At 27.3% G+C, this 22,045-nt stretch overlaps 2 protein-coding genes across 6 annotated transcripts; one reads left to right on the top strand and one right to left on the bottom strand.

Moving 5' to 3' along the window:
- The first annotated feature begins 1,169 nt into the window (after positions 1–1,169).
- Positions 1,170–4,122, top strand: LOC124954003 (replication factor C subunit 4). Its single transcript, XM_047506174.1, has 6 exons — positions 1,170–1,589; positions 1,755–2,030; positions 2,473–2,866; positions 3,292–3,405; positions 3,469–3,552; positions 3,793–4,122. The coding sequence occupies exons 1-6, from the start codon at positions 1,477–1,479 to the stop codon at positions 3,877–3,879; spliced, it is 1,068 nt and encodes a 355-aa protein (XP_047362130.1). The 5' UTR covers positions 1,170–1,476; the 3' UTR covers positions 3,880–4,122.
- An 8,181-nt stretch (positions 4,123–12,303) lies between these two features.
- Positions 12,304–22,020, bottom strand: LOC124954044. Of its 5 annotated transcripts, none has more exons than XM_047506289.1 (11): positions 21,907–22,020; positions 20,115–20,447; positions 18,339–18,615; positions 17,653–17,753; positions 16,445–16,665; positions 16,058–16,331; positions 15,526–15,936; positions 15,096–15,215; positions 14,692–14,905; positions 14,444–14,577; positions 12,304–13,716 (listed from the first exon to the last, which is right to left on the bottom strand). In XM_047506289.1, exons 3-11 carry the CDS (start codon positions 18,610–18,612, stop codon positions 13,417–13,419), a joined length of 2,049 nt encoding a protein of 682 aa, XP_047362245.1. In that variant the 5' UTR covers positions 18,613–18,615; positions 20,115–20,447; positions 21,907–22,020; the 3' UTR covers positions 12,304–13,416. The 5 variants fall into 5 exon arrangements, with proteins under 5 accessions (XP_047362245.1, XP_047362244.1, XP_047362246.1 ...); XM_047506288.1 differs by having other exon boundaries at positions 18,339–18,612; XM_047506291.1 differs by having other exon boundaries at positions 13,526–13,716; positions 14,423–14,577; positions 18,339–18,612.
- Positions 22,021–22,045: the final 25 nt, after the last annotated feature.

Here is a 22,045-nt window from a genome sequence, read left to right as displayed (position 1 = left end):
ATAAATTTCGCGGTGATCTGTGCTAGATAGGATAGCAGCAGTATAATTTTGTTCGGTGACAAACGCATATAAAGTATATACATTTGTCGATTATTTTTTATTAATAAATATATATATAATTAATAAATATATACTTATATATTATATATCATTTTTATAAAAATCAAAACACTTGTTTATTTCCACATTATCTACGAGGTTTTTCTCCCAATTTTATTTTTTTTATGATTTCCTCTATAATAGTCCATTTTACATTATTACTGTTATTACTATTATTATTATTATTATTATAGTAATAATATATAATGTAATAATGTAATAATAAGAATAATAAAAAAAAAAAAACAAAAAAATATACTTATATACATCATGTACACATATGATGACGGTAATTTATAATAACAAAAAAAGAAAGAATATATCATCTCACGTAATGGTTTTTTGCGCTAATTTTCAACAAATTGTATCCTAATAATTTCGATATTGATCACCAATCGATAGATACGTCTCATGTATGTTGATTATATTTATATACGTCTTGTTTTAATTTATATTAAAATAATATGATATATAAGCATTCATTAATTATTTTTAACAAAATATTTCATAAAATCTTGTTTTTTTGTTGTAAATTTATATATTAGTTTTACATGTGACAATTATATTTATTATTCTTTATACATTTGTCGCGAAATAAATACATCGTACCTCATATGGGTTACTGCGAGAAGCACGTAATCATCAAAAGATATACGTATGAGAGCATGAAACCAATTATGACACATAAGAGGGGTATAATCAAATAAGCTTATACACCGATATAATAGACGTATGGTGAGGTTAGTGTTTCTAGTTGCGCTTATAGTTCATATTTTATCCATATCTGTCGTTGAAGTCGCACACGCTTCGAACGAAGAGTAAGGAATAGTCAAACTAAAAAATATATCACATGAAAATATGTCTTTAGTTTTGACATCTCGTACAATGTTATATTTTAATACAATATTTTCTTATATACTATTTTATAAAGTAGGATTTATTCAATTATTGCTATAGTATAATTATCAATTTGTAGTATCGTGGATATGAAGAAATAAATTACTAATCTATGGACAAGTGATAAGATCTATGACCTATGGACCAATGAGAATTCTCAAAGTAGTTCTTTTTTTCTTCTCTTCACGTGGCGTTGTGGCTTTTCAAATGAACCGTTACTAAAAAAGTCATATTAGTTTGATAACGAGATATTGTTGAAATTGTTAAGTTCGAGAAGATTATATTATTCTAATAAAATTATTATTGAAAATTTTTTCTTGTTTGATGATTTTTAATAGCTAACGAACTTCATATATTTTGTATGTATTTAAAGATATATAATTACTGTGGAGTACAGTTTAGTTTGGTATAATTCATGAAGTAAAAGATTCAAGCGGGAAAGTTTATGTTGGTTAAAATATAACTGAGATCAAAGGAAGAATGCAAGCTTTTTTAAAAATAGGTAAATTAGGAACAGGAGATACGAAAAAACCTTCTACTTCTCGTACAAAGGAAGAACGAAACGAGTCATTAACACCATGGGTAGAGAAATAGTAAGTAGTTTCTAATACTTTATTATAACCTTGTTATATTTTATTATATCTTATGATAAAAATTGTTATCCTAAGATATTATTTAACAAATGAGATTTGTAATTTGTAGTTTCGAATTATAACTTTATATTCTCAACTACTTTTATTTCTAATTCATTTTTATAGTCGACCAAGAACAGTTGAAGATGTCGTCGAGCAAGCAGAAGTCGTTGAAGTCTTAAAACAATGCATGGATGGTGGCGACTTTCCAAATTTATTGTTTTATGGTCCACCTGGTACTGGTAAAACTAGTACTATTTTAGCAGCATCTAGGCAATTATTTGGTACAATGTATAAAGAAAGAATTCTAGAATTAAATGCTTCCGATGAAAGAGGAATACAAGTAATAAGAGACAAGGTAAAATCGTTTGCCCAACTTACTGCTGGAAGCATGAGAAAGGAGTAAGTACAATCTTCTGCTTATTAGAGAAAAAAGCTTATGTTCTTCTCACATATTTATTGTACATAGCGAGTGCCAATGATGTTTTAGTAAAAGGTCTGAGAGATTAATTGAAGCATTACTTGTACAATCATTTACAAAGTCATTTAATAAATAGAATTCATTTAGTTGTTTTCAGGAGTTCAAGTTAAGTATCTTTGTAACTCTTATTACCAACTAAACATAAAATTGCTTAAGGGATTATAAGAAATCTTGGAGATATTGTTAACTTTTAATCTCTTATTACAAGCAAACAAAGTATTAATATATTTCATTGTACGTTGCTTCATTATTCTATATGATAACAACATTACGCTGAGGCATTTATAATTTATCTATAATCTTAATGAATATTATTTATATAGATTTTGAAATATGTATAGTTATATAAATTAATATTTTTAGCGGAAAGAAATGTCCTCCATTCAAAATTATTATTTTGGATGAAGCAGATAGTATGACCCATGCAGCGCAAGCAGCTCTTCGTCGTACAATGGAAAAAGAATCTCATAGTACGCGTTTTTGTTTAATTTGTAATTATGTATCAAGAATTATAGAACCTTTGACATCACGTTGTACGAAGTTTAGATTCAAACCACTTGGAGAGGAAAAAATTATTGAACGATTGGAATATATATGCGAGAAAGAAAGCCTAAAAGCTGAAAAACCAGTTCTTGTAAAAATTGTAGAAGCATCAGGTGGTGATTTAAGACGTGCTATTACCTGTTTACAATCCATTGCGAGATTAAAAGGGAAAGGCATAGAAGTTACAATCAATGATGCACTTGAAATTATTGGTGTAATTATATCCCATTCTTTTTCTAAACTTTAAAGTAATAATATATCTTAAGCAATTTATGACCTTTTCCAAAGAAGCCTAATTTATGATAAAATTTCAAATCATCTATATTTTATAAAAAGAGCTTTAAAGAGAGGAACTTTACAATATTTATTGTATTTTTGAAGAGATAAGAGAGCTTTCTTTAAAAGTAAAATTTTTTTTAATGTAGAATTTATTATAAAACTAAATCGAATAAAAATTCACTTCTAAAAATTATAATCATTTCAAATAACTATTACTTGGTTGTATAAAATGGTACTATATTTATTATTTACAATCACTATATACAATTTTTTCATAATCTTGATTGTCATCATAAGCCAGGTTTCTTTTGAAAGAGTAATAATTATGTTATTTATTATAATGTACGTTAATTTTTTCAGTTTGTACCTGACAATTGGCTTGATAATTTAATGGAAGTCTGCAAATCTAAAGATTATAATAAAGTAGAAGCGTTTATAGAAGATTTCTTACTGGAGGCTTATGCAACTTCGCAGGTATTTCTTTAATTTTTTGTCAAGACTCTTTTTGTTATTTTAATTATTTTGACATTTTTTTAGGTTATAGAGCAACTAAGCGATAGAATAATTTATTCTAATGAATTTTCTGATAAGCAGAAGGCAATGATTGCAGAAAAACTTGGGGTAAATTAAAATTAAAGAATTTTTGGATAATATTACATCTCTTTGTTCCTATCTCTCTCCTTCCCCCTCTCATTCTCTTTGCTTCTGTCTGCTGCTGTGTGTGTGTGTAAAGAGAGAGAGAGAGAGAGAGAGAGAGAGAGAGAGAGAGAGAGAGAGAGAGAGAGAGAGAGAGAGAGAGAGAGAGAGAAACGAGCACAGTACGTTTGCCTAATGTAACACAATATCTTTATTGTGTTTTAGCAATGTAACTACAGGTTATTGGAAGGAGGTAGCGAATACATACAACTTATGGACCTTTGTTACTGTATTATAAAAGCATGCAATTGAACATGAAGTTTTTTGTTGAATACGGGTCAAATGTTCTATGCATCGTTTATATGATGTATATTAGTATATTTATATTAACAATAAAATAAATATTTTTTATATTTTTTTAAGATAAGTATTAAACAATATCTAATATTTCTATTATGTGACTAAGACTTTTTTTGCATAATTTTAAGTAATAATACAGGTAAGGATATATAATATTTGAGTATGCTAGCAACAGAACATTAGTGTTTTGTTAATTATTAAGAAAGAGAAAAAAAGAGATTTATAGAATATCAACAATGCAAATAATTTACATTTAATAAATATATTGTCTTTATACAATTTGAATGTATTATTAGGAAATTACAAAAACGTTCAAATTTATTGCAGTTAATAAATATATAAATATACAGTCGATAATTGAATACTTAATCCATGTATAAAGATAGAAAACTGGTTCCATTGAATTTTAATTGACCGATATTTATATGTAAATTAATCCTGGAATTGTCTATAAATGCTTCATTAGCGATGTGGCGTATGAATGTCAGATCATTTTGATTCATCATAAAAACCGTTGCAATTTATCCTATTGTATAATATTTAAGGAACGTAAATTTTATACTTATTTAATTAAATAAAATTCAATTCACTGCAATATCGTATAATTACTTAAATGAATTTAAGAATATCATAAAACAAAAAAATATATTTCAAAATGCGTTATTGTTATTAATAATACTTATTCGAAATTTATTATTTAAGAGGTTTAAAATAGATATTTTTATTTATTCAATAAACAAAGAAAGGCATTGTGTATTACTTTGGTATTTTGGTATATTTTTTAGTTGTTTAATTTAATCTAAAAAATAGTTTTAACTCAATAGAATAAATATTTTATAAATTTATCGCCCGTTTTGTTAATTTTTTTCCTACTGTTAGTTTTTTTACCTTTTGTAATATTAATCTGACTTTCGCAGTTAAACAATCATTGCAATCTGGCATTCATTGAACGAGAATTAAACTTTTTAAATTTTTTAATTCAAATATCAATTCTATTTTAACTCTTTTAATAACTTATAAGCTTTCAAGATATCATTCAAAAATACCTTGCGATTTTTTAAATTTATTAACATTAATTAACATTTTTCTTAAAAATGAAGATGTTTTTACGTTTTTTTATTTTTTTATCTTATTGTGAAATATATAGTAGGATTTATGTAAAAGAAAAAAATTATTTTAACTACCAAATAAAAGTTTGTAATGAATGACAGAAGAAACAATTTTTTTTCTTTCTATTTTTGAATAAACATTGTTATATTTTTGCGGAAGTGGAAATAATTACATTTAATGGAATATAAAATATTTTTCTAAGAATTGTTTTATAGGAATAATATATAGAGGTGATAAACGAAAATATGTGAACAAAGGAATAAATCTTTATTTGTTAAATAACAATTATTTGCTATTTATAGTCTTACCTGTGAACAAAGAAACGACAATTTGTGTTTATTATTAACACTACTTAAAATTTATTTATAAAATTTTTCTATAATCTCTCGTGCATAGGTCCTATTTCCTAATACCCGTTTTTCTTCAAAATCTTAATGGCTCGACTTGTAAATAACAAAAGTCAATCGAAAGGCGGGACATGAGAAGCGCGGCAAATCTAATTCTCAAGAAAGTATACTTTCTTTACATATAAATGTAAAGTTTTTCTTTTGTACAAATGAAAGTATTCTCAATGTCTTCAAAATCTTCTATTTCACACTGAACATACTTCCTTGATATTGATTTTGTTTTTTGATCTGGCCAAAGATATTAATAACACTCATATGTTTATTATATTGAGGAATAATTTCCGATTTCTTAATAGTAATTTCTTTTTCAACATTAGGTAATAAACATATATATTTCTATCTAGTAAACGTATGTTACACTACATCAAATTATTTTATAAAAATAAAGTGTCATTATATATGAAACATATATGAAACCCTATAAACGATGGAATGTTCATTCTTATGATGTATTACAGAGTTTAAGAAATTTGGTCGGCTGATTTCGAGTCAAAAGTAAATATTTTTATTCAATAAATAAGTTTCAAAGTAATTACATGTGTGTGATTACCTAATACACAAATAAATGTACCATACAAACAATATAGCATATTAAAGAGCTCTAATAGTTAAATATGAATTAATTCGCAGAGAGTCAATAGAAACAAAATATTTGAATGGAAAAATATTAAAAATCTAATGAAACATGTCCCTATATTACTTATATCGGATAATATAGAAGTATTCTTATAATTTCCATAATTCTTAAACTTCTAGATACAATTTTATTTTTATATGATAATTATATGTAAAAGTTTCAGAAAAATATATGTAAAAAAATTTATGTTTAAAAAGATATACTGTATCTTTGGAAAATGGAAGATTGATTTAAAACTTAAAAAATTAGTGGAAATAGTACAATAAATCATATGAAAAATTATGTTAAAATTTTATCATTTTTACACGCTTTTATTATTTATTTCATAAAGATTGCACATGTTTATAAAAATGTATTATAGAAGATAAATTATCATTTGAAAAGAAAAATAACATGTTACTAATCCCATAAATATAAAGATTAGACAAAATAATATAAGTGCATACGTTTGCGTAAGACCAATTATGATTAAAATCGAAAGCAACTACATGGAGGTGAATAATGGGAGACAGATGTTGCATTCACTGTAATATGAAAACATTCTTTTTTCTTTGAATTTGGGTCGATCGTATTAAAAACACTATTTTATTTCTTCCCTCTTTCTCAAAAAAATTAATTTAAATTTATTGCTTCCCTGTTAAATATCTCGGACAAGATGACAACATAGGGTATAATTTTGACATACTTCCTTCTTTTTCTTTCTATATTTGTTAGGTTAGAAGCAAACGTTGCTTAGAAGCGTGGACATTTAGAATTACATTTGAAATAAATGTTTTAATGATGTTGATGACAAAATAGGATGGAGATGTTAGCGTTACCAATAATGGAGTTACAATTTTGAAGAAAACGGTTATAAACCATGAAGTTTCAAAATTGTCCATTTGTCTCAATCTCTTGGATTGGAGATCATATTAATGGAGTAATTATATTAACTGGTGCTTTGTTGAGAACAAGTTGAACAATTATTATATAAAGCAATATATACGATAAGAATAGCGGATGGATTTGAAATGTACGACTGATCATTTTAAAACAATTATGTACAAGTTACCAGAAAACATGGAAAATTTAGAATCGTACATCAACATTATTATGATGTTACTGAACTTTAAGATGTAATTATTCATTTTGTAACGACTTCTATCTTGAAAATTTTTAATATTTAAACAACCATAGTCTAAATAAACTATATCTTTATTTTTAGTATCAATAAGTGCCATAAACAAACGGCAGAAATTGTAATAAATGTTGTATTAACGTTAATTAATAAATTATTAATCATAAATTAAATTTATGATCATATTATATATGATGTCAATTTTGAATTAATAAGAATATAGGAAAGATTGGTGGAAAATACTGTTTTAGTATGCAGTGTAGTACTTCACTCATTCACAGATTACAAAGATAATACTTGTGTTGTCTGGATAGCTTTTTTCTAATTAAAGTTGGTACCTTGAGCTATTCCCAGGGAAATGGCCTAAGAGAGGATTTAGGAATTTCTGTCTAATGTTATAGGTAATACATATGTGATCTATAAAATATAAATAATCTATTTATAACTTAATGAGTTAATATTACTTTGATTTTAATAATTTTTTTTAAAGGTTTGGGAATGTCATACTAGAAATCTTAATTTGCCCTTTTATACCATCAAAATCGAAGACAAAAAATAAGCTTCATGTCATTTTGAACGAAAATTATAGAATATTAAATATACAAATATGAGATAGAAAAATTTATTGAAATGGTAAAATTGCTCAAGGAAACTGACACGACACTTGGCAGTGGGGATTTGATGGTGAAACAAATCATTTTTTTTTGCAAAATTTACCAGCAGTTAGACAGATTGGTGGTCTAGAAATAGAAGTAAGTTTTCATACAAAGTAGTAACATCTTTTTTGTCTATATGTCTTATTTGTTCAATGATGACAAAGTACACTGGAGGAGGTATAAGAGTTTGGAAAATTTGTCTGGTTTAATTCATGTAATCTTCGTATTGTTTTACCATTTAATATCATATTAATTGGTATTAAAATAAAAAGATTTTTTTGAATTACCTATCTAAAGTGCCTGCTTTTGCGATTTTTCTGATGACTATAAAATTATGAGATCTGAGGGCTCTGCCTTATATTTATAATTTAACATAGTGTTGTTAATATGAATTATATATTATACTAAAATATAATTTATTTTTTATAAATTGCTGTTGGAATGGGTAGTTATATCGTGTCAAGATTCAAAGAATTAATGCTAGAGAAATTTGGATACGTAGGTATTGTTCAAAAATTATTTTATGGTACTACAAAAATTGTTATTAAATAATATAAGAATTCATAAGGCAATAAAATAGTTGGAACTTTTGATAACATTTTTTCCATAATACTTGTGATCTGATTCATGGAAAGAGAATTTCACATATGTTTTTTATGCATTTTACTGATCAGACTCTTCGAAAAAATATAAGTCTAACAAGGTTTAATATATCTTTGCTTTATTGATGTGTGTTCATATTACAGCTTAGTATTTAAAATTATATAAAAAAAGATATTAACACGGTGAGTACGTAAAACTACTTACTTAATTTTCTTTTTTTTTTTCATTTATTTAGATTATTGATGAAATTGAACGTGCAATTCAGGATGCATTGTGCATTGTACATAACGTACTTAATACTAAGGATAAAAAGATTTTGTATGATGGTGGTGCAACAGGAATTTCATATACATTGGTATGTGCAGCAGAAGCCAAGATGATCAATACTTCAGAGCAATATACATTCCATGCATTTGTTTAGGCTTTGAAAGCTTTTCAAATGGCATTGGCTGAAAATTTAGGTCCTCTAATAAATGCTTTTGTTGGGATAAAGGCTCAACAATTAATAGAAAATAATTCTGCTTTAGGAATTGATTATTCATATCGTGATATTGCAGACATGAAAGTGTAAAATGTTATTGAAAAAATTAACAAGTAAACTCAAATTTTCTTGGCCATTTAATTACTAAGAATGATATTGAAAATCGACAACGCATACTTACGTTCATAAAATAATTCTGCTGATGCTACCTAAAGTAATAATATTTTTAACTTTTTCAGTATTATTTTATCGGAAATAATATTAATGATAGTTTAAAATTATTATACGCTAATAATTGTTTCATTCATTTGTATAATATTGTGTATTCATATTTTATATTTCTTTTACAACTACGACATAACAAATTTATATGATAATAATATAATAAGATATATAATAAGATACTTAATATAATAAGATCCTTTCTATTTTATAATTTAAAAATCTCTTCTCTATTTTTAACAAAGCAGTATCGTTTCAATAGATAAATTGGAGATATGAAATAAGAAAATCAATTTCCGCATTGCATCTACTATGATTATTAATATTATCTATTCTATGAAATTATGTAAACATTTGTAATAAATTTCAAATGTATATTATCTTGTTTAACCGTTTGCGTACTAGAGGGTTTTGACAAAACATGATCAAAAAACGCCAAGGAGTGCGATCGCGCTTCTTCGACTACCTATTGAAAAAAACCGAAGAGCGCGACAGCGCTCTTTCGATTACGTATCGAAAAAAGCTGAAGAGCGCGATAGCGCTTGTTATGTTCAATGTGGTAAACAACGGGGCCGCGCTTCTCGTGTTTATTTCTTTTATACTAAGATTCTTTTTGCAACTGGCAAAAGGATTGGACGTAGTGTTATAAAAATGCGATCATCATTGCTAATAACCGTGTCTTTCTAGAAACTATTAGACGAAATAAAGTAGAAAGTAAGTGTAGTGTTAGCTGAGGTTTATTGAGTAACTTTCATAATTAACTTATTTTATTCTTAAGGAGGTATAATGAGCCAAAAAATTAAAATTACAAGCGTAAACGAAAATCAAAGTTGTCCGAGTGACATCAATGACTCTGATATCATTCCTGTTAGGAAGAGCAAGAAACGTATTTTCAGTAGCTCGGAGAATGATAGCGATTTTTTGATACATGATGATGATTCGTGTGCAGAGGACCCGCTAAGAATAGCCAAAGAAAATACCGACAATTCTGAAGCAGAATACAATTTTCCTAATGAGAACAAACCGATTAAATACTTTGACCTTTTTTTTGATTTAGAATTATTGTCACTAATGGTTACCGAAACTAATAATTACGCGGAATATTCGAGGTGTTTTCTTGAACCATCAGATTTGTCTAAACTACAGAAATGGACACTAGTTACTGAATTGGAGGTGAAAGCATTCATAGCAATGATTCTAGAAATGGGCATTACAAGAAGACCCAATATACCTTCATATTGGAGCAAAAATTCACGGCAGATACCATGGTTCAAGAAAATGTTTTCAAGAAATAGATTCCAAGAAATTTTAAAGTATTTTCATTTAGTAGATAGTTCTTTGTGTTTTTCATCTAGTCATTCTAATTACGATTCCTGTGTAAAATTTGAACCCCTTGTTAAACACGCTAACAGAGTTTTTAAATTATATTATACACCTCATAAGGAATTATCAATCGACCTTAGTTAGGACGTTATGTCATTCGAGTATAACTCAATCCATGCCAAACAAAAAACATCATCGCTGGGGTATAAAATTTTTGATGCTGTGCGATGCAGTTTCGAAATATTGTTTAACCTTTTATTGTTACAAAGGCGCAAAATCAAAAAATAATAGTGACAAAAATACGTTTGGGCTAGGATATAATGCCGTGGTAAATTTATTAAATGAAAGTAATTGTTTAAATAAAGGATATCACGTCTTTGTTGACAACTTTTTTAATAGTATTGAATTAGCAAGATATTTATATTCCAACAATACTTATTTAACCGAAACTATCAGACGAAATAAAAAATGTATTCCCGATCACTTAAAAAGAGTTAATGTAAATGAAGCGAAATATTTCAAAGATAATAATGTGCTCCTTTGTGCATATTGTGAAAAGAAAAGCGTAAAAAAACCAATAATACTAATTTCAACTAAATGCGAAGATAAAAATGCGACGGTAACAAAGAAAAGACACGGTAGAGAAAGACATTCAAGAAAACCTGCCATCATTCACTCTCTTACAATACCTTTATGGGTGATGTAGATGAATCAGATAAAATGTTATACACATACGATTTCATTTCGCGAATTATTGTTGATATTGGGCGTGAATGGATGAAAGAAATGAGGGCACAAGTTTTTCAACCTGATTTTTTAGATGAAAATAGGCTACGTTTAATAAATTTGCCACAACGCAACTTACGGAATTGCGTAGTGTGTAGCACTAAAAATAAGAGAAAAAGATCACATCTGATTTGTGTACAATGTGAAAAGGGAGTTCATCCAATCTGTTATCATAAACATCAATGTTTTACATTCTAAAAGTTACTTTCAATAAAATATTATTTGTTCTTCAAATTTATTATATTTTTAATTTATAACTTATTTTTTTACGAAATATTATAATATATATATATATTGTACATATATATGCAATACATAAAATAAAAAGTTATGAATGAAAAAAAAAAAAATATATATATATATATATATATTCTATTAATTTAGAATAGGTAACAACAAAATACAAATTGGATTGCTGATAGCAATGCGACGTACATGCGTCTGAAAGGCTGAGCGCGTTTCGACAAATTTCGGGTGGGCAGACAACAAACAGTTGTCTGTTTCGGCCAAATGTCCTGGCTTTTTTCGACACAAAGTCCGAAAAGGGCGAAAGTGTCTCGTGGTACGCAAACGATTAAAATAATACATTTAAACAAGTTAATATAGGTCATTCTTAAAGTTCTATTTGTAAAAAAAATATTGTGATATAATAATGTCAAGATATATAGTGATATATTGCTTTGGATATAAGAAGCAGATTTGAAATTAAAAATGATATTAGATGAAATATCCAAGGAAATTTTTATAAATATGTATAATAGACACATACCAAAATGAATATTTTTATTAATATATTATATTTAATTGAAATATTTCAACAAATGATTATTTTTCATTGTCCAGTTTATTTATTTATATATATTATTCATTATTTTTATATCGATTATAAATTACAGGAAATGAGACATATATGTTTAAATATATTGTTTATGTTCCGAATATAAGACTGACATATAAAATATAATTATAATGTCAACACAAACATAAGATATATTATTATTATAAAAGATGGGTTCAAATATTGTACAAAAATATAATCGATACTTTTAATTTATTCTTAAACATTTTACAATATAGACATTAATGTATATTGTTATGCTCTTTATAGATAAAAGTTTTATAATAAATTTGAGAGACAAGAGGATTTGTATTGTACTACAGATTAAATCTTAGATATCTTTTTTTTTTGGTTTCTTGCATAAAATATATGTAGACAAAAATATATTGGAATCACATACAGAATTTGGACTACGTTTTTCTCATACTTGCCACTTATATTGCTGATAACAGTGCATTTTGGAAGAGTTCCATGTTAATTATATTAATTGCCGCATTTAATAAGTACATCTTTGTACATTCACCATTATATTGTTCAACTCTGTCCTCATTCGAGCCACTCATCCGGACTTTGATGATATTTTTAATATATAATATATCAATGCTCATCATTATGTACAAAAAAAGAATTCCACTATGATCAATTATTGGTAATTGTATAAATGATAATGTATAATCAATAGATAAAAATATCCATAAATTTCAGTCATTAATTATTGTCTTCATCATTCGTACATAATTTTTTGATTATTTTAAATAAGTTTAATAATATGAAAGAAAACATTCTAATTGTCCAGATGAGCAGCATCTCTCGATACAAAAAGAAAAAAGAAAAAAACAAAAGTAAGTGGATATATTAAATCGATACACATATGTACGTTGTTTATATTGTAAAATATAGTACTTATACATAAAATAAAGTCTCATATAACTCTCAGATAAGCTTTGTTACGAACAGAACGGAATAGAAATCATTACATGCTAATAAATGTCGATGTGCTCTCGAATCGATTTTAACGATTTAAATTCTTTACGTCTTTGCTATTGCTTAAATGAATGACGATTTTGAAAAAAATAATAGAAGCTTTTAATTTCGAATAATATTTTAATCTTTAATGTCTTTACGCGAAAAATGATGACTAAAAATATAAAAGAATGACATATAGATCGCGTTTCGATTCGAGTGCACGCAATTATAGTGGACACATTATTTTTTCTTTTTTTTAATTTTTTTTTTTTTTATTGTTCCTGCCCATTTATTTATTCACGTATTTGCAATACGATTGCCTGCTCGAGATTCGAATGATCTCTTATCGTTCCGATGGTTGTGATATCGGGGAATCGTAGCTTTCATGAGAAAAATAATTTACATGTTGAGGATGGCGTAAATAACGATGTCGATAACGATAATAATATCGGTGTAGACAGGATTCCTTGTTAATACGACATTGTAAGGAGGTAGCGATGCTTGGTTGCAATTGCATTAGATTTAGAGCTGTCGTGACACAAAATTCGTCTTCCATGAGAGCTCCCTTTTCGTTTTGATTGTTACAAACTTTGCGTACTTCTATCGCGTAATTCATTAGACATTCATTCATTTCATTTGGTATCTGTAACGAGCAAGAAAATTTTATAATTTTATATAATTTTATATAATTTTATATAATTATATATAATTATATATAATTTATATATAATAAATATATAAATTAGTATATATTTACATTTTTATATATACATTTATCAGAGAATGTATGTATATTTATATGTAGTGAATATAACAAAAATGCTCTGGAGTTGTTAGATAGGCCATATAACAAAATTAACTGGAGTGCAAATATATATATATATATATATATATATATATATATATATATATATATATGTTAATATTTTATTTTAAATATCATTTGACAATGTTCGAAGTCGAAAAATTATCGGAAAATTGATTTTAATTTTTTTTTTTTTATATAATATGGAACAAACCAAAATAAAAGAAAATCACTTTTATTTATTTGGTCAATACTTTATTAATTAATAATAACTATTTTGTAAAATAAATAGTCAGTATATATAAAGATTGTAGTTAGTGTAAAGAATTACATCAGGCTTTCGTTTGGATTGTTACATGTTTAATGATATTTTATTATAAATATTGACCATTTATTTAAAATACCGACCAAATGTTTAACCAAATTAAAAAAAAAATATTTAATGACCCTATAAATAGTAGCCAAGAAAAACAATGAAGCATTAGAGTATGTAAATAGTAAATAGAAAAGTGGATAAATATTAAGAGATTTAGCTACAAATTACTTAAGTAAGTTGTGTACATACGCAAGCTTTACATATTTGAAGCATAACGCATGGTAAATATAGCATCTGACTGTTATCTCCAGTTAAATTATCGACAATCTTACACTGTCGTTCGATTTCCTCCAAATTCGGACAGTTCTTGTTTCCATCCGAAGCTAAATAAATAAAGAGAGAAAGAGAACAATACATTAATCATTTAATTCTTATCTACAATCTTAATATTGGAATTATACACATCTTTGCATATTATATATACACAATATATCTACCATCATTAATGTTTATATTGAAGCCAGTCTGTTTGTTTTCTTTTTTTTGTATACTTTCGTCATTACGAAGGTTTTGTGTCAAATTATTTCGAGCGTAAGCAGACTTTTGAGCTTCTTTGCGAGCGGCTAGGCTGTTTCTAAATTCATTCAATGCCTTACGCATTTTTTCTAATGAATACGCAGCGGCTAGTCGATTCATGATCTGATCCTTTGCCTGTGAATTATAAGGATTAATCACAATATTACCAAATATATTTAATGAAAGATATAAATATCAAAAAAAAAAAAAAAATCAAACTTTTTACAATATCGTGTTTAATTATAACGATATTTTAAATGTCCTATGATATAAATATTCTTGTATTAATAACTGATTTACTTTCTTTTTTTTTTTTTTTACAAACCTTTTCTAAATCCATACCAACGTTATTCAATATCGCATATATCTGATTAACTTTCTCCTTCCTTTCATTGTTCTCACTCTCGGACTCTCGTTCGGGATGTTTCAAATTTTCGGCCATGTTCTATTGAAAAATGGATTCATGTAATGTTCGTTAATGTTATTGTTTCCCTTGTAAGCATGTTATTATTAACCCGTTCATCGTTAAGAATATTTTAACGAACTTTTCATCTATCCCATTTGAATTGCATGTCTTATATTAAAAAAAATAATAAAACACTGAATGAATTATAATATTGAATTGGACAAAAATATGACATGTAAGATATTTATTTTATTTTTATGGCGTAAAAAGAAGAAAAGTCGTCTTAATGAAAAGTTCAGTAAAGATCAACGGTAAAGGATATTAGAAAAAAAAAAAAAAAGAAATATACCTCATAGTATCGTTGCAACATCCACTCGTCATCTTGATCTTGTGTACCTGGCCTGGCCAAGAATGTAGTCTTTTTCTTCCTACGATCGATACCAAAATACTGAGACCAATCGATATTCTTCTTTTTCACTTCGATGCCTTTCTCTTTTGATGTATTGATCTTCGTGACATTTTCCTTTTGACCCTTGGAAATAGGAATTACCTTTGGAGCTTCCGACGTATTAACGCGAATATTTTCATGGCCGTGATCGCAATCGTGATCATGATCGTGATCATGATCATGATCATGATCAGGGACGTGATCATGGTCGTGGTCGTGGTTTTGTTCGTGGTCATGATTATGCGGACGTGTACAATTACGAGTCTTCAGGGTAGATTGCGTGCCGAATAATGCGCCTAGATCTTGTGCGACCTTTAAAGAAAATAATGTAAATAATAGAAATCTTTTACGAAGCTTTATGACAACGTTAAAAAAAAACAGAAAAAGAAAAAAAACACATTTACTGTTAGCTATCTATCAAAACTGAACCTACCTTTGGATCCATAATTTGTCTCTTCACTTGTTGGAATTCTTTTGGACTTCTTTTAGCTACCGGATAACGTTTCCCTAAAGTTCGATATTTATCGATTTCTCGGCCCAAAGGATACCTCGCATTTACGTTCCTTCGTTCGGTTGGTAAGAAATAAAGGATATTCTGTTCCGTATCTTTATCCGTGAAATCATTTTCCTCGCCATTTCTTCTTCCTTCACCTGGCAACAAATCTCCTTTATCGAAAAGCTCGCTCCATGACATTGGACCTTCGTTCCTGTTATGTAATAACATCGAATGAAAAGGTTAACGTAAAAAGTAAAAGAAAAAGAACTTATTAAAAACTTTTTACGAAGAATGAAAATTCACATTTACGTTAAATATACTAACTCGTAGAATTTATTTCCTTGGTTGGCCCTATATTTCTCGTAAATCGGTGCATCCAAATAATTTTCTTCGGTTTCCGTTTGAGCGTACGGATAATCGTCTTGTAATTCCTCTAGAAACAATTTCGCCAGTTCTCGACCGTCTATATTTGTATTTTCCGTTGCACTACCCCTTTTATGATTAGAACTTCGTTCGCGTTCTCGAAAGAGTGACGGTACGCGTTCCTAAATAAACAATAATATATATACATATATAATATATATTATATATATTATATATATTATATTATATATATATATATTTATATATATTATATATTATGTATATTATATATTATATGTTATATATATGTGTGTATATATATATATATATATATATATATATATTTCATGCGAAGTCAATCATTTTTTGTTCATTTTTATTGAAATACGTTAAAATTTTTAGTTACAAATAAAGTAAAAGAATTTTTTAAAATTATTAACAATTAACAGTAAATATAAAAATAGTAAATGATTGTCCGAAATTATGCTAGAAAAACATATAACACGGAACGGTACACAGTTCTCTATTAAAAATTATATCTTCAGTCGAATCGTTTTTTCTTTTCTCTTTTTAATTCTATCGAGGGAAATCAACCTTTGCTTTAGATCGATCTGTATAATGATCATTTTCTGCGCATATGTACTTACTATACTTTTATTTAAAAAAGTACTCGCACATTTTAAAGCGTATGCTGAAAGAAGAAAGTCTATAAAATACATATATCTAATGTAAATCGTTTAAATTTGTTCAAACTTCCTGTGTACATAATGCACATTTATGTAGAAAAATAAGCTATTAAATAATTATTTCTATAGCACATGGTATTTTTTATTAAGAAGATTGATTTTTCTCAATAAAATTAAACAAAACTTTTTAATCGAATTTGAATAGGCTGAAATTTTGGGAATTATATTTTTAAATAATCCTTATACGTACTTATACATATTAAAGATTATCACATATTTAATTTTGAATAAAAATAGAAATGTTATTTTTAAAAGTTATCGAGTTTGCGTTTAATGAACCTTTTTTCTTTTCGTCTTTCTCTCTCTCTCTCTCTCTCTCTCTCTCTCTCTTTCTCTCTCTCTCTCTCTCTCTCTCTCTTCCTCTCTCTCTCTCTCTCTTTCACTCTCTCATTGTTTTTAATCTCGAAGAAAAGTAGACTTTACCTGCTCCTGCGCGTTCTCCAAATAATCAATAACTGACTTCTCGAGCAACTTGTTGTTTACGCCTTGAAATCCGTCACCCACCATTTCTAGTTGTCCGTTCTCTGGAATCGCAATTGATCTGAATACGGGACATTACGTTGCGATCGGTTAGTTAAAATTTTTTATATGCGTACACCAAAATTAAAATAAGAAATATTAAAAAATTTTTAATTATAACAGTTTAGGGGTATTAAATGATTTTTTTATTTTACAATATAAATTTTAAACATAATTAAACAGTTTATAATATTAAGTAAAATCATAGCACGTTGATAAGCTCAACAATAAAACTTTATATGTCCTATATCCTTTGAAATGAAACATACTTTGATCGATCACTATAGCAACGAATAATTGTATTATCTATCGTAGCGTTTCCCTCATTATGTTCCGCGAAAAGTCAATACCGTGAAAATTACGAGAATTAATATTATTTTACTATTTAAAGTGTTTTATTTTGGATAATTAAAATTTGAGAATAAATGTTCGTCTTGTTTTCTTAACTTTTATATTTACTTGATTAATTTTTTTGTCATTAATATCTACCCACTTTATAAATGTTGTTCCGTTAAAATTTCAAGATTTGTGAGATGTTCTGTCATAGGAAAATTTAGGGAAACGCTGATTTATCGTATGTTTGTTCTCACCATTCGGTAGAAATTCAAGTTCCTCGTCTCCTTCTGGCAAAATTCGATCGGTCTGTCGTTCCTTCTCGAATACTCTCTCGATATCACCTCCGTGATACTTGAGCGAAGGAAAATCATTGTAATATTCTTGAGAAACAGGTTCCAAAGATATCTGTTTTCTTGTAACAGCATTTAGTGCACTTCTCAAGGACTCTTCGTTCGTCTCATAGGGCGCAGGAGCGAGCGCCGTTATTCCAACACTGACGAGCGTCAAAATCCAACCTTGTCCCAACATCTGCTAATTCAAAAAATCAATAAGCCCTGGTGAATGGATAGAAGTGACCGCTAGGTGCAAACGGGAAATATTTTCTGCCTTTCCTTATCACCCTTATCATTATTAAATCATTATTAAATATGTTTCATTGGGGATTAATATAAATTTAATGAATTAAACTACTTTAAATCTATTAGATTTTTTTATCCTCTTTAAAATGAAGAACAGCAACAAAAGAAAAGAAAGGAAAAAAGAAAAGAAAAAAAATGAGAACAAAAATGTATAAATAGCCAATGCTTACATTCATCAGACTTCTGTTTATTAAATTATTCAGTATGGAAATGTTAATGAGCTTAATTGTATTTGGGCCAATACCGACTTCCCTAAGGGAACAGCGAAGTTCTTTGTCATAACGAAGGAATATTGATGAAATATTTAAAACGAAGAAATATTGTGTACTCAATTGCAACGATTGACAACTAAATTAATAATTAAATGAGATATGAATGTATTCGATGTGTAAAGTCTAACGTCAATAGTTCAAAATATATTGCGATCTGAAATAATATTTTCTTCAATATCGATAAGATGACATACATTATATAAATATATATATATAAACATACACATACACACATACACACACACATATACACACACTACATTTGAATATAATAAACAAATATATATATATATAAATATTTATAATGTTTATAATAGTTTTTCTATATTAATAAATAGTATGGCGGGGATCTTATATGACTATTATAATCCTTCGTTTTACGTCATCGAACGCGTATAATTTGTTTCCCAACGTAAGATCAATAAAGCATGCTACATATTAAGAAACAAATTGACTGGTTTAAAATTAATGCATTATATTTTAATATCGTCAATTATTGTTGTCAATGAAAGTAAATTGATAATACAAATCTCTTTTTAATGCATAAGATTTAATAAGCAACGCGAACAATAAATTAAATCTTATTTTACGAAAGTAAAATACATTTGAAAAATACATAAAATCAGTGAAATGTCAGTTTTTTTTATAAGAATATAATAATATACTAATAAAATGAAAGCAAGAATCCGTAACGTCAAACAATCAGTAGGCGAGTGATTATAAAAAATATGAACGTAACTAAATTTTTTTCTTCTAATAAAGTACTCCTTATACAGATCGTTCACCTTTTATCATTTAAAACATTCAATTTAACACGCATGTTTTAGCACATAATGATATTTACGTTACCGAACGATGTACATGATTTACCATAAAAGTCTATAAATACATTTAAACATAAGCATCAAAAAAACGCGTTAAAATTATAATTGACGAGACATGAAAGAAAAAAAACATAAACATATTGCAAATGATATGAAATAAAATTATTCACGTTCGTGAACACCGTCCTATCAAAATATCGAATGAACATTAAGGAGAAGGTGACAAGAAACGAAGAAACGTGCTGACATGATAAGGACAATGAAAACATAAATCATATTTCGATCATTTCACTTACTGTTCTCTCTTTCTCTTTCTCTATTTATCTCTCTCTCTCTCTCCCTCTTTCTCTTTTTCTCTCTCTTTCTCCCTCTTTTTCTTAATAATTTTTCCTCATGATAAATAATGTAAGTCGTACGATCGTGTTCAATGTCCTTTTAATTTGTCTTTCTTTTTCTATATCTCGTTATTTCTCTTGCGCGATGGTTTCTCGAAACATGGAATTCGTTCTCTGCTCCACGATCACCAATGACGGGAGCTTTTATATAGAAGCCTTTGAGGATCGATAGAAACGCGCATGGAACTCTCCGTTTGCCGGTAGCAGCAACAAGTAAAGGCGTGTGGGGTGTGCCTGAAGAAACATACCGAACGGAAAATTATATGGGCATTTGGTATACCTGTTTTTATTCGAGAGGGCTTATCTTCTTCTCTGATTAAATGAAAAATAATGACTCACATGAAATGTAAATAAAATATTACATGTCATTCCTATCACGTAAAAGGGACTTGAAATTTCATGAATGTTCCGTGAATTATGTTAATAATTCCAGAAAATATCCGACACTGACAACGTTCATTGTTTTTTGTCCTTCTTTTTATTGATATTTATTTATTTATCTATTTATTATTTTTTTCGGGTTTTACAAATATTTAACAGTATATAATATTATAAATTATAACAGTAATATGTATCAACTTGTATATTTCCATTAAATACATCCGGTATTTAATGCGTTAATTTCGTAACTCCGTAAGTTACGATCAAAAAAGTTATATTAATTGTGATAATATAAAACGTTGAAAATTTATATAGCATGACCAAACTCATCGAGATTATAACTAATTTTAAATTAGTCGATCTAGATAACATTTCTTTTTATTAGAGTTCTTTATTGAAGTTTTTCATTATATTGATGCATTCTTACATCCTTTAATATGACATGGAAATTTTTTGTCACATATATATACACACACATACATTTTACATTGTATAATATATTACGTATTGTATTCATATAAAAGTAGCATTATTATATTTTATATCTTTTTAAGGGATAGGAAGATTTTGATTAATTTTAAATCTTTCAACCTTTTTCCTTATAGTAAGTAAATGATTTTTCTTATAAATTATATGTTCTTTTCGATGGCAATAATTGTTTGAAAATACATTTCTAGATTTTATCATTTCGTTTCTCCAAATTCATCATTTTCTACATTTATCAAATAACACCTCACCTCTATTTAAACGAATACATATCATGTGTGTTTAAAGTTCCATAAATATCGCACACATATTTCGCGTTCACTTTAAAAATGAAGGACAAATTTTAGGGTAGATCACATATACATACATATATATATATATATATATATATATATATACCTATATATATATATATACCTAAATATATATATATATATATAGGTATATATATATATATATATATATATATATATATTCGTTATATAACAAAAATTCGTGATGATATATTTTTTCTTCTCATAAAATATCATTTTACTATGTCAGCTATATACATGGAATCTTGCTAAAACTAATTTCTAAATCGAGATATGCAATTTTCAAGAGAGAGAGAGAGAGAGAGAGAGAGAGAGAGAGAGAGAGAGAGAGAGAGAGAGAGAGAGAGAGAGAGAGAGAGAGGAAAGAGAGAGAGAGAGAGAAAGAGAAAGAGGAAGAATCGTAATATACATACATAATACTAACGATTAATAAGTACGACCAAGAAATATAAAAAAAAAATAAAAATTTTTATGATAATATGGCTTTATCATTTTCTATACATATAACTTACCTATTCTATCAACTTTCTAACAGCCTCTCTCCCTCCTTACTCATTCCTCACTTAGATCTTTCTGTCATTTAATAATTGCCTTTGGATTGCATTAACGAGATTTTTTTGTTCTTGGTAAGCGAATAACCTAGAAGAAAGA

This window comes from Vespa velutina, chromosome 14 (genome assembly GCF_912470025.1).
Source record: "Vespa velutina chromosome 14, iVesVel2.1, whole genome shotgun sequence".
Classification (NCBI taxonomy): domain Eukaryota; kingdom Metazoa; phylum Arthropoda; class Insecta; order Hymenoptera; family Vespidae; genus Vespa; species Vespa velutina.
Note: the sequence above shows the minus strand (reverse complement) of the source record. Positions and strands in the feature narration are given on the sequence as shown.